Raw genomic sequence first — 13,800 nt, forward strand, 5'->3', positions numbered from 1 at the left:
ATACGTGGAAGGCAGCGGGATTTCTGGAGACCTCTGTGTCATGTGACCTTACAGAGGACTGACTTACTCAGAATGAAGAAAGGAAACACGCCAATGTCACAAAATGCTGACTAGACGTATTCTGCTGGGAGTTAATTTGTCGGTTAAGCAGTTCATCCTGTTATCCATCCCATTCTTATTAGCATTTCAGAGTAACTCAGATATTGACTCTGCATTGCAGGGAATCCAGAAAAAAACTCCATGGTATTTCAGTAGCACACCAGAATGACTTATGACCGCAAATCTTTTAGGTCTTGTCTTATGTAGAACTTGTTGTTGTTCGGTTGCTGAGTCGTATCTGACTCTTTGCGACCTCAAGGACTACAGCACGCCAGGCTCCCTTGTCCTTCACTATCTTCCAGAGTTTGCTCAAACTCATGTCCATTGAGTCAGTGATGCCATCCAACCATCTTATCCTCTGTTGCCCCCTTCTCTTGTCCTCAATCTTTCCCAGCATCAGGGTCTTTTCCAGTGAGTCGGCTATGTAGATCTGACCCAGGATAAGTGAACAGTGAGTATCCATCCCAGGCTCTCCTGATGACAGAGTTCTCACTCACTGCCTGTTTGTGATATCTTCTTTTCTTTGTGGAGAGACATGGGAAAAACCAGTACCCGGAAGCAACTTCATCAGTGTCTTTGTTGGTTGTATTAGGGACGGACAGTAGAGACATAGATGTGTCTAGACTATGCAAATAGACAGTGCTGTCTGTGTCCTTATCCAGTATAAGTCAGAATCTTTTTAAAAAATAAGAATAACTTGGAAGAAGTGACTATTGTGTTACTTTATGGAGAGCGTGGAAAACACAGCACCTCCTGTTCCGCGTTCACAAGGAAGGGCTCGAGTGGTGTGCGGTGGCGTGGAGCCACTGAGTGAAATGTCTCACACTCGAACGCACAGGCGTGTGTGTGTGAGTGCGGAGACGGACGTCTCACTTTCTAAAATAATATCGTATATAAATTATACATTTGTAGTGGCTCACTATATTGCAGTTGTATAAAATATCTCTGGATTTTAATGCAAGACGTCCTTTTTTTTTAGTCAGCTTACAGACACGAGACAGGATCGGCACCGGCGGGTCTGTGGTGGACTGCAGAGGTCTGCTAGAGAGTGAAGGGTGCGTACCCAGGGACGCCGGCGCTCGCGCTGCGGGAGAGCGTCCCGTACACCTTTTCACCGCGTTGAATACCTGAGGTGCCAGGGGGGACTTTGGGGCAAAACTGTGATCCAGTGTCCTTGTCTGTAAAGGAAGCTGTCGAGACTAGAGGGGTCGTGCCCCAAAGACTCAGGGTCCAGTTTACAGAGGTTCCCTCTGACCAGAGAGCATTGGTCAAGGATGATAACTGCAACAGCCAAACCAGTCCGTGGAGTTCATGATGATACAGAAAGAAATGTTATAAAAAACCAAACCCGCAAAACCGTCAAGAGCTCTCGTTGGTCACTGTCGTGATTTTTCGATCCCCAATGAATTAACTCTTAATGCCATCAATAGTTGTTGACACCATCAGGAAAGACCGAGAACTTGACATGAACACAGATCTTGGAGGTCCCAGGGATGGCAGTGGGCTGCCCAGCCCCCTATAACAAACCCATCCAGAAGTGGGGCTCCCTGTAGAGTGTAGCAGACACAGCCAGTATCCTCAGCAAGTACACTGCAAGGAGAAGAACGGAATAAAAAGGAAGGAAGAGAACCTGTAAATTTAATAAACAGGATTTAAGAGACCCACCTACTAGATGCAGTGTGCGGATCTATTTGGATCCCGATTGATGAGATAGTGGACTGGAGAAATTTGAATACTGACTGGCATTATTATGACCCATTTTGGGGATCATGCTAATGGTAAAAGGCTTATCTTTCAGAGATATGTGCCAAAATATCTAAGGATGAGATGGTAAAATGTGGGGAATGTTTTCCGAATAAGCCAGCGGAGGGGGGAAGAGCTGGACACGGGATGGTATCGGAGGTGGGTGAAGAGTCCAGGACGTTCACTGAACGAGTCCCTTACTTTGCGTGTCTCTGAAATTTTTCAACGTAAAATGATTTTCAAAAGTACTTGCTTAAAAGAGAAAATAGCCTATTAAGGTAAATTGTCTTCAACGTTGTTCGGGGGATGAGGATTTATGTTAAAAGTCACTTTAAAGTCATTGCAATATTTGATGTAACAAGGTGTTCTATTATAAAATGACAAGGCAAATGGAATGTTTGATTCCAAGTCAAGAAAATTGAAATCTCCTTTTCTGAACTTCTTATAGGTCAGGGTTAGTGTTTTCCAACCATTCAGCTATCCCCAAGTTTGAAATCCTACCGTGGCCTCAGTGGCACTTAACACATGGCGCCCTTAGGCCATTGATTCTTCGTGAACAAGTTTGGCTTTCCGGTGAAATAGGACTGGACGAATTTTATGAAACTAAGCCCTGGGGACCTTCTGTATTGTCTGAGAGAAGCAGACTAAATGGGTGTGAGAGCCTGGTGTGAACTGGGGGGCGTCCCTGTCTTTGGCGGGTGTTGTCACGTGGGCTGTGTTCTCCCGCTTCCAGAACCGTGTATGAAGACTCCGGGCCTGGAAGGCCTCTCAGCTGCTTCATGGAGGAGCCAGCCCCGTACACGGATGGCCCCGGGGCTGCTGCCGGCGGGGGCAACTGCAGGTTTGTGGAATCCCCAAGTCAAGACCAAAGACTTCAGGCCCAGCGACTGCGAAACCCTGAGGTGCGAGGGTCGCTGCAGACGCCACAGAACCGACCTCACGGCCACCAGTCCCCGGAGCTGCCCGAAGGCTACGGTGAGGGCGCGCGCCCGCCCTTCCAAGTGTGGTCAGCCACGTGTCCCTTTCCGCCTTCAGACCTTTTCTGGTAACGCGTACCTGCCAGAACCGCTGATGTTTGCAGAGCTCTGCCCCATGGCGGTTGTGTCAGTGTAAAGAAAAGTAACCTGAGACGGTTGATAAATCCTGCTCCTCCTTAATGTATCCGCCCTTGCTCCAAGCTTCTAGGATAGCAATTGAGTGAAGAATTTAGGCAAACGAATGTCAAAGAGAGCCAGGAGGAGTGGGGCGGGGGTCTGGATGAGGCTCTTTGTAGCGCCCTGGGATCTGAACATGGGAAGGACAGCCTTGGGTTCGAGTGATAAGACGTATCACTGTCACGAAAGATAAAACAGAATCTTTTGACAACCACAGAGGAAGCCCCTAAATGAAGGAGGATCCATGTAGATCCATGTTGGAGGATCCACATAGATGGGGGCAGATCAGACCGGAAGTATGAGCTGATGCAGGGGACAGGGGTGGAGGCAGGCTGAGTCCCGAGGTGGCAGGTCCGGGTGGGAACAGGAGAAATAAGATCTGTCCACACGCTGACCCCAGCAAGCCAGGCCCAAGGCCACCCCTGCCGTTCACAGCCTTCTCTCGGTCCTTTGAAAGACTGTGGGAAGGAAGCAGGGCCTCCGAGCTGACAGGGTTGACCCCGTGGAGTGAGCGTCACTGACTGTGTGCCCACCGTGTCGTGCAGAGCAGAGGACCACGGTGCAGGGCCAGGTGTACTTCTTGCACACGCAGACGGGCGTCAGCACGTGGCACGACCCCAGGATACCCAGGTAGGCTTCCCGGGCGGCTCGCCGGCAGGGCCGCGCGCCGCACGGCCTGCACCCCCGACCGTGGTGACCCGGCCCTTAGGGCGTGGAGATGCAGGCTTGGCGGGGGCTGTTGGAGGTCCTGACCCAGACTCGCAGGGGACAGTTCCGGCTCTGCTCCCCCCACCCCCAGCCGGTCAGCAGCTACTGGAACACAACTGGGCCCTTTAGACTAAAGTTTAGAGAGTGATGCTGGGTCTTGAAATCAGGTTCCATAACTGGAAAAGACCCTTAGATGGAATCAAATGCACTTGCTCGAAAAACCTTCAAGATGTGGTTGCTCTCATTTTAAACTAAAAATATTGCTGAGTAAAATGATCTGATATCTGACCTGATGCTTTAAATAATTGGTGTGGGGGGAGTGAATGGGGAGCCCTGGAAGCAGGTTGGTGATGAACTGGTAATTGTTGAAGCTGGTTATTCACTATGGTCTCTCTTTTTTTTTTTTATATGCTTAAAATTCTCCATAATAAAAAGTTAAACAGGAAATATAAAGACTCTATCACCCTTTTTCTCTTCTACTTTACCATCCCTATTGCCTCAGTCCCTTGGGGACCATTCCTGGGGGAGATGAAGCTTTTCTATACGAATTCCTTCTGCAAGGCCATACATCTGAGCCCAGGTCAGAGAGATCCCTGCCCCTCCCCTTCCTGTAATGGAGTTAAGTTTCTTTTTTCTCTTTGCTTTGCTTTCTTTTTTTTCTTAGAAATTTTTTTTTGTTTGTTTGAGAATAGCATTACTACCTAATAACATTTTTAGTAATGCTCATTTCCTTTTTATTCATAATTTGTTTCATCTGAGAACAAGCTTCTTGCTTTTGATTTTCCAAATCTATGTTGAACTTACAATTCAGTGTCTATAATTAGAATGGAAGTATTACCTGCAAATGAATGAGCTATCTCCTTGGTACTCTCAGGAAGGAAGGTCAGGCTTTTGTGCTCATTAGAAAAGCATCTTGGTCAGTAATGCTTGCTCCCAGGTGACTGTGGATTGGGTTGAAATAATTAATCAAGAGGTTAGACTTAGAGCTACTTGCTGATTAAGTGGCTCAAAAAATGAGACGGCCTCATCCTGGTGCAGCTCTCTAGAACGGGAAGATTTCCAATGCATGTTCCTATACTCCTGTCTGCTGGAGAAAGTGTGTTTTCTGGGAGCTTTCCCACAGAGAGACCCTTCTGACCTTGAGCATCTCATTAACTTGTGAACCCAGAGAGGCCTTCCAGCAGCATTCAGATCCCCCGTACTGTTGGGCTGGCCAAAAGTTCGATCGAGGTTCCCCACTGCATGTTATGGATGCAATGTTTCGGTTCTCTTTGGTGGAAGGAATGGTATTCCCGGGCAGACCACGCTCCGTGTCATGACCACGGGCTCTGAGTGCGATTTTATCCATGGGATTTTGCTGCCACTTGCAGCACAGAGGCCGGGCCTCAGTGGGTGTTTGGTGTAAGTAGCGCCTTGACTGGCCCTCGTAGCCCCTGGATAAGGGGCGCCCCTGCTTCTCTCCCTGAAGTTTCGGTCTCAGGCCTCCACGCGCAGATGGACACACCGCTCTCTGTGTTCCTTCCTGGTAGAGACCTTAACAGCGTGAACTGTGATGAGCTTGGACCACTGCCGCCTGGCTGGGAAGTCCGCAGCACAGTTTCCGGGAGAATCTATTTTGTGGATCATAATAACCGAACAACCCAGTTTACAGACCCACGGTTACACCACATCATGACGTAAGACTTACAGCCCTTCGCTGACCTCTTTACCGTTACAGTGCCCTGTTTAATACTGATGTTTCCCTCCATCTGTTGACTGCATTGGGGTTAGCAGAGAATAAGCATGAGCAAAATAGTCGTGTGGACAGTCGTGTGTTTTAAACTCTCAAACCAGCTGGGTGCAGTCCTGCAGGCCTGCGTCACAGCCAGCCTGTAACTGAGTTGCAGCCTAATCAACCCCCCGAGCTGGCGCAGCTTCATTCTCGGAGCTTCCACACGCATCTCTGATAAGATGGGTGGCCTCAGATTGGGAAGCAGCGGAGCAAGGTTTTCCTTGGGGCCTGGCTCACCACTGCGGGAAAGGGCTGGTCCAGAGCTCCGTTTGGCTTCCCAGACCGTCATTCCCGAGGGACTTGGGTCTGGGGATGACCTTGGATCCCACACTCCACATCCCAGGTTCCCCATGTCCTCAAACATGAGAGCCCGGGGGTGCTTGTCACTGACCGCTGACATAAGTCAGCAAAACTAGAGCAGAACAGATAGCTGGCCCTGGTCCTCCTCTGTCCCTGGACTCCCGCTTCCAGTGAGTAGACGGGAGATCTCCTGGATGAGAGGAGGCGCGGTCCCCGTCACATGCCCCTTGTTTGCTCTTGTGCGTGTCACCTCCTCCCGTGTCATCTGCTTTCAGGGCTCCGGTCACCTCCGTTTAATTCTCAGCCCCGAGGCCCCACTGAGAGCGCATCGGTCAGCTTCGTATATGCACTAGATGCCGATGAATGCTAGAAGTTTCTGTTGTTATTTATGGCAACGATAATGTATGAGATATGGAGATGGGAGTCTCCTTTGTTATATCCCGGACATCTGTTGGGTTGGCCAGAAAGTTCATTTGGGGTTTCTGGTAACATCTTATGAAAAGGATGGTCTGAGGGTGGCCACCCCCAGTTTTCACGGATGTGTGTACAGAGTTGTGTCACCGGGGAAGCACTCTTGACCGGAAGTGGGGGTCCTGACCTCTCTTCTCAGTCCCTTGGTGTGCGTGTGGGGGGGGGCACTGCTGGCCGCTGCCCTTGGGGTGACCGCAGCGCTTCTGTTCTCAAGTCACCAGTGCCAACTGAAGGAGCCCAGCCAGCCACCACCGCCCCCCAGCGAGGGCTCCGTGGAGGACGAGGAGCTGCCCGCCCAGAGGTACGAGAGAGATCTGGTCCAGAAACTGAAGGTCCTCAGACACGAGCTCTCCCTGCAGCAGCCCCAGGCTGGCCACTGCCGCATCGAGGTGTCCAGAGAGGAGATATTTGAGGTACGGGGTTCGGGGCAGCTGGCCGTCGGGCCGACTCTCTCCCCCGTCAGCAGACAGTGAGTTCTGCTTCCTGTCTGGTGTGTCGGGGATAAAATGCAGGGCTTTATCAGGGCTGAAGCCCCAGGCAGGAGAGGGAACAGTATTTCCTCCTGTGGTCAAGGTTTAAAAATCAGTGACTTCTGAGTGAAGATCTAGCGATCTGTACAGAACCAGCACTAAGTGGTACTGTAAATCCCGCACCTGCACTGTATGGATGGGATTTCCTGCCGTCGGCCCGGCATCCTCAGAATCGAGCTTCCCCGCACGGGGCCTCGCCCGCCACCTCCCCGTAGGCACTGCCTCCTGGAGAAGCCAGCGGCCTCCCTCTCCCTTCTGGCTCTGGGTGGCGTGCTGACCTCTGTCCAGCTGCCCTGCGGCATCGGGCTCCCTAAATAGGGCACCTCTGGCAGGCAGGGCCCTTTTCTCGGGCCCACCGTCGTCAGTAGAGTCTCAGCCGTGTGTGGGCCTCTGTGGACGCCTGGCTGAGGCACAGGCTCTCCCGGCCCACAGCAGCTGGGGGCCGCTCAGCGCCTTCTCCAAAGTGCCCGGGGCCGCACGAGTGGAGCAGCTCGAGGGCCGGGTTTTGCCCGCTGAGCGTCTTAAACAGCTGTCGGGACAGGGAAGCTGGATTGTGGATATGCTGCTGCCAGATCTTTTCCACTCAGCATCCTCTCGCCTCTTGGGATGGTCGGTTTGAATCCCATTAAATTTAAAGCAAGAGAAGGTTCTTAAGTGCCTTTTCACTGAAAACACCTACAGACACAGCGCTGGTTCCCCTCCAGAGGCTGACTGAGGCCGTTAGGCTGACCACGTGTTTTCTGTGTCTGATAAGCTGCTTCATGTTCCACTTAAAGCCTCCTTGGCTCTGACTCAGTGGGAAAATGTGATTTTTGACTTCAGATGTAAAACCAGGCTCAGAATTCTTTTCCTATTTCTCTCTGATGAGGTCTTCATTTGGCTAAGGCATATAAACTTATAGGACACATTGGAATTCATTTGTGTGGAGAAAATCAACCCTAGAGGGGACGTTTAACCCTTGTCATGATTGTGCTGAGGATACACGTGTGTATCCTTGGGTGCAGTGTCAGCTGCCATGAGCTTGGTTGTTTCTGAGGGAGCGATGGTGGGAGAAAGGTGAAGGAGGAGCAGTGAGCCGGAGCCCAAATAAACATCCTGAACAGGAACCAGACAGGACTCAGATCGGAATTCTTAAAAATACACTTGGCTCTTATTTATAGTCGGGCTCCATTATAAATAATCTTTCATCATGTTATAACTTTAAAAATAAGACAAGTTCTTCTCTCTGAAACTGTAATTTTGATGTGCAGGAGTCTTATCGCCAGATAATGAAGATGCGACCAAAAGACTTGAAAAAGCGACTCATGGTGAAATTCCGAGGAGAAGAAGGCTTGGACTATGGCGGGGTGGCGAGGTGAGAGGCTCGTGTGTCCCCGCTTCTGCGTGGATGTCGGCACGCCTGTGAGCAGATGTTTGCCGAGCGGTCCTTTGCCCCTCCCTGGTGTTGCTCTTGGGGCGGTCAGGACTTGGGTCTTGCCATCAGAGCGCGTTCTTAGAATTCCTAAAAGTGTGTGCTCACTGGCATCTCGCCATGACCCATTGAGACCCAGCTCTTGACCCAATCATCGCTTTACTTCTTACAAAGTTTGAATTAAACTTTTAACATTACTCCCTTCTCTATCTGGCCTGGGACAGTACACTCACTGAACTTGCAGTTCAGGAACTTCTGAACCAGAAGTTAATGTGGGGGCAGCCTGGCTTTTGTCATAAGAGGACTTTCAGGGGTGGGAGGAAGGCATGTACATTGCCTTTGTGTCAAATGGTTTTGTAAAGTGAAATTTGGGTCAAAATAATTCATGCAAATGATTTTAAAGGTAATATTTTTTTGTGATTATGTTATGTTTCCTATTTTCCCTGTTCACCTTTGAAATAACAGTTCTTTGGCTCTTTTAACTATTCCTTTCAATAGAATGCATCATCTAGATCGTTAACTTGATCAAGTTCATTTATTACCTACTGATCCTGTGATGTATGTTTGTAGGCACAGAGACTAGGTCATGGTTGTGGTGAGGATCAAATTTAATTCTTCCCGGTTTTGTATGTCAGTATTTTTAGTTCTTCTGCCATTGTCTTTGTAACTGTACATGATATGTTTTTGTCATTATTTTTTGTTGTCCACTAGAGAGACTGTCTCTTGGCCTCTCTTTTTCATAAGAAAAGGATATTAACGCTCCTGACTTTCCCTTCCTTCCACTTCTTACCTCTTACATTCTATCATCTGTAGTATGACTTTTATAAGTGTCAAGGTCAAAGATTTACATTTTGTTCTGTAACCAAAATTAAGTCAGTGTCTTGTGCTTATGTATTATTTGTAACAGTTGAAAGTCAATACATTGTTTTATATTATTATTATAGTATAAATATTGTTCACTGAGGGATTAAGTGGTATTCTGTATTCTATCATTTATTTTATCCTTTTGAACAGATTTTAATTTTTCTAAGAATTTCTTCTTCTTTTTCAAACCAGGTGTTGTCTTTGTTGCTCCATTAAGTATCACCTTTTGCCAATTCCCCCCTCTCCCATTCTCTCTTGTGGAGACCCTGTCCACCCTGATAATGGTTTCTTTAGACCTTTTGCACAGTTGTCTTCATGGGACATCACGGCTTTCTTGGGTTGGAGCCATTGTTGTGTGGGTCCCATGGCTACTTCCTCCTTGGCTTACTCCCTTACGTTACTGGAGTATATCCTCAAGTAGCTTTCTTAGAAAGGGTGTGTGGGGGGTTAATTTTTCCAAGATCTTAGGTCTGAAAATGTCTTATAATCTTCACTTTGATAGCTTGGTTTCTTATATACTTCTAGAAAGAAAATCATTTTCAATCAGAACTTTGAATTTGCTCTACTGTCTCCCTGCACCCAGAGTCACTGTCTCGTGACAGTCTGGTTTTAGTCACTTCTGCGCTATTTGTCCCCATCCAGGAACATCCATCATCCATAGATGCTGTACCTTTTCCCTGTTTTCCTCCCCAACTCCTGTCTTCAAGGCCTCCTTGCCCGGATCCACCATCCTGCTCACTCCCCCCACCTACTCCTCACTTCCTTGCTCCTCTTTCGGCTTGCTGTACTCACTTACCGGCAGAACCCCTGTTCTGAAGCTCCCATCCCGTGTGAAGGAGTCCCCTCTCTGACAGGGTTACAAGTCAGGAAATCATCAGTGACTGCACACCTCAACTCTGGTAGGTGCTGCAAGGGGCCTCGTTAACATGCGATCATGTGTGACAGTGGTCCCGTCTTGGGGTCCAGGGGACAGGAGAGCCTCCCACCCTCACAGTTTAGAATACACAAGCAGATTCTCAGCCCTGCATCAGTCAGCACCAGCAAAATTAGGTTCTGAGAAGTGATATGGGGGTCTTACTACGTCTCTGGGTGAAGTTGGGATCTTTTCCAGCCGCCAAAAGTAAGTAAATGGGGCCGGGATCAGAATCGTTCCTCCAGCCTCTTCCAATCGCATCCACCTCTCTCCCCTTCTGCCCCTCCGTCTGGGATGCAGGATGAGCCTGGACCTTCCTGACCACGTGCTCACACTGTGACTGCCTCTCCCCGGGAAGTGCTTTTTCTTTCTAGATTGTCCCAGGTTTCTACCTTGATCTTCCCCATATTGATTCTAGGAAGCATCTTTCTTCTGGCAAATGTAACTTATGTTTGCCCTGAAAACACGAATCCCGTTCCCGACAAGACAAGGGCTTTAGGCTTTACGTCCCTCTCTTCAGGGAGACTCCTCTGTTTCCTCATTCATATTTGTCCTAAATTCATATCAAACTACTTCCATTCTCTCTTCTCTGCCTTTTTCTTTCTAGTCTCAGGATGTCTCAAGAGTCAGTATCTTGAATGGTTTCACTTTACATTGTTTCGTGCGTAGCTGGGGTTATGGTCCCTAGGCAAGCATGTGAACAGCTGGGTGAAGTTTGATTTGGAAGGAGTTCGCTTTCTCTAGCGTTTTCCATGGTTATCAAGTCTTCCAGATGGAGAGGAGTCTTGCTGTAGCTGCCTTGATGAACGTGGTACTGCAGGGACGGAGAAGCCCTGCTTTTCTGCCGCTAGTCTGACCTCCCTTGTTTCAGCTCTCGAGTCTTCCCCGTGTCTGAACGGTCCATACCTGTCGTGGAGGGCTGGGGTGTCGGTTACACGTGTGTTACACGTGCGTGTGCGTCTGCTCCTCTCCCCGCCTCTGGCTCTGAACCTTTTGCTCTCTCTCTCTCTCCTGACTCTGGGGATGGCTCTTCCTTGACCATTCTCCTGCTCTATACCTCGTCCACTGCTCAGTCGGAATGTTTGCTTGTATTTTAATCACTTCCTGTCTAGACAGTTGCAGGTCCTTGGCGTTTATGAAAATAATTCTTTGTAAATCCAAACTCTGAAACTTGGGGCTGAACAAAGCACCAGAGTTGGGAAATCCTGCCTTCATAATAAAGAGGCTTCCTAAGACTGGGCGTCTCATCTCTGACAGTTCCTTCCTGTTGGAGTTCAATATGTCACTTTGTGTCGGTGTGATCATTTTGCGGGCATTTTTACAAGCTTCTCTGACAGATTATCTGCATTTGTGCTTATCCTTCCATATTTTCTCAACTCTGTTTTCTGTTTGAAAGAGTAAGAAATTTTAGAACTTAATAAGATTCGTTCATTTAAAGAAGTTTTGAGTAGAGAGACGACAAGGTTACACAAGTGTTTGTATAAGACTGCATACCTGGCTTTACCAAACCTGATCACAGCAGTTGAGTCACATTTTCTGTTTAGAGTGCTTTTTTTGTTTGGTTTTAATTTGGGGCTTTTTAAAATTAAAATATTTATTTGGCTGTGTGGGTCTTGGTTTCTGCACACGGGATCTTTGACCTTTCATCGTGGCGTGTGAACTCTTAGCTTCGTCATGTGGGATATAGCTACCTGACCAGGGATTGAACCTGGGCCCCTGCATCGGGAGTGTGAATTCTTTTTTTTTTTTTTTTTTTTACACACAATCTTTTTGCTTTATTATAATACAGACTTAAATGTACAAAGATGTTTTCCACTTTTTTCAATCTTTAAACGGGAGTGTGAATTCTTAGCCACTGGACCACCAGGGAAGTCCCATCGTCACCTGAGATTTTGTCTCTACAAAGTAGCAGAGAAAACCTTCGTTGGGGCGCAGGCAGGCTGGCTGACACTGTGCCTCTCAGCTGGTGATGACTCCCGGCAACCATAGATAGTTCTCAGCTTCGGAGCTGCTAAAGTTTTAGCCAGAAAATCTATTCCTGGTACCACTAGAAGCAATTGTTTCCTTCTTGAAGCTTATTTGCCCAGTCTGTACAAATCACCTTCTCTCAGAGCCAGGCAGCCTTACCAGTTTGGCTTCCTAGGGCAGAGTCTATCAGTCCTGTGGTTAAGATCTAAAACTAGGGGGTTTTCACATGTCTTCTTGTTGCTATTCTTTCTAGGGAGTGGCTTTATTTACTGTGTCATGAAATGTTGAATCCATACTATGGCCTCTTCCAGTACTCCACGGACAACATTTACATGTTGCAAATCAACCCAGATTCTTCAATCAACCCTGTAAGTATTAATGAATAAGGAGTTCAGAAACTTACTTGGAGAATTTAAGTGGCTTTCCAGTTTCAACCTCAATTCTTGGTTTATTCATTGTTCAGTTCAGTTCAGTTCAGTCGCGTCCGACTCTTTGTGACCCCATGAATCGCAGCACGCCATTCATTGTAGACCTCCTCAGTCTGTGGCAAATAAAACATGGGAAGGTAGAGTCACAGTTGGATTAGGGTGGACGGTTTCCACCCCTTACCTTCAGTGGCTGGGATCACTGAGTATGTTGTTTCAAGGACAAGAGTGAAATTGAGCTGCTCGTGGACTCAAAGCACTTTACTGCCATTTGAGGGGACTCTGGCTCGATGACTCTATTTGTTGACGGTGTGATTCTGAGAAGTGGGGTACGAGGTCCATCCTCCTCCCAGCCAGAACTGGAACATTCCCTTACGTAACTGGCCTTTTTGGCCAGCGTGCTCATACTCTTAGTTGCTCGTCATAGCAATGAGGAAACAGGAGCAGAATGTGGCCGGGGTGGCGAGCGGAGCGCGGGGCCGCGTCCCGTGGTCCCCAGCATGCACACGGCTCTGAGGGGCAGTGAGTGCAACCCTCGCCAGTGGTCTCTAATCCTAATTCCAACCTACGAGGAGAAACGGGGGTTCCCTGGTTACAAACCACAGCAGCGCTGGTTTGGGGCTGTGTCCCCCCCTCAGTCCCTTCTCTGGATTTCTCTCTCTCCTGCTTTCCTGTGGGATGGGGGAGGGATGGCAGAGGAAGAAGGGGGCTGCCTTTCACCTCTGTTTGCTCCTGGCGTGCTGGGAGGAGAGGCCGGCGGCCTCCTGGGTGTGCCAGCTGACTCCTGCCAGCACCGGGCGCTGCGCTGAGAGGGGGCAGCTTGCGGGTGACTCTCTGCCATCACCATGTTGAAATTCTCCATTTTTTGAAAAGGGGGTTCTGCATTTTCATTTTGCACTGGGCCCCGCAAATTCAATAGCAGTTTTGAGAAGGTGTTTGAACCAAGGGCACACGAAGTGTCATTCAGCACCTCTCCAGAGGTGCTCTCATGTGACCTTTGGTTGGGTGGGTCCTGAGCGCAGCCTGTGAGTCACTGATTCAGGTTCCTGCCTGTGGGACAGGTCTCCTGAGCAGCCTGGAGAAAGGACACCTGGCCACCCGGCCCGGCAGCTTGCTAACACTCGGTGTTCTCTGCTGCCCCCTGCAGGACCACTTGTCTTACTTCCATTTTGTGGGTCGGATCATGGGCTTGGCTGTGTTCCACGGACACTACATCAATGGGGGTTTCACGGTTCCTTTCTACAAGCAGCTACTGGGGAAGCCCATCCAGCTTTCTGATTTGGAATCGGTGGACCCTGAACTCCATAAGAGCTTAGTGTGGATTCTGTAAGTACCAACTCGGGGAACTGAAAATTCACCTGTCTTAGGGTGCACCAGGTCCGTGTGTGTGCACGAGCACCATGGGTGTGAAACTGGAGAATAGAAACAAACCACCCGAAACAG

General features: G+C 48.8%; 1 protein-coding gene across 2 annotated transcripts in view; it reads left to right on the forward strand.

The window, feature by feature from the left end:
• SMURF1 (SMAD specific E3 ubiquitin protein ligase 1) overlaps nt 1-13,800 on the forward strand; it is an 89,662-nt gene that overhangs the window by 67,826 nt on the left and 8,036 nt on the right. For both annotated transcript variants that reach the window (XM_061153676.1, XM_061153677.1), the window contains exons 6-13: nt 1,079-1,154; nt 2,576-2,817; nt 3,542-3,626; nt 5,234-5,380; nt 6,461-6,659; nt 8,027-8,130; nt 12,186-12,300; nt 13,505-13,683. In XM_061153676.1, the coding sequence (XP_061009659.1) occupies nt 1,079-1,154; nt 2,576-2,817; nt 3,542-3,626; nt 5,234-5,380; nt 6,461-6,659; nt 8,027-8,130; nt 12,186-12,300; nt 13,505-13,683 (1,147 nt within the window). The remainder of the gene's footprint in view (nt 1-1,078; nt 1,155-2,575; nt 2,818-3,541; nt 3,627-5,233; nt 5,381-6,460; nt 6,660-8,026; nt 8,131-12,185; nt 12,301-13,504; nt 13,684-13,800) is intronic.

The sequence above is a fragment of the Dama dama genome, chromosome 10, assembly GCF_033118175.1.
Source record: "Dama dama isolate Ldn47 chromosome 10, ASM3311817v1, whole genome shotgun sequence".
NCBI lineage: Eukaryota > Metazoa > Chordata > Mammalia > Artiodactyla > Cervidae > Dama > Dama dama.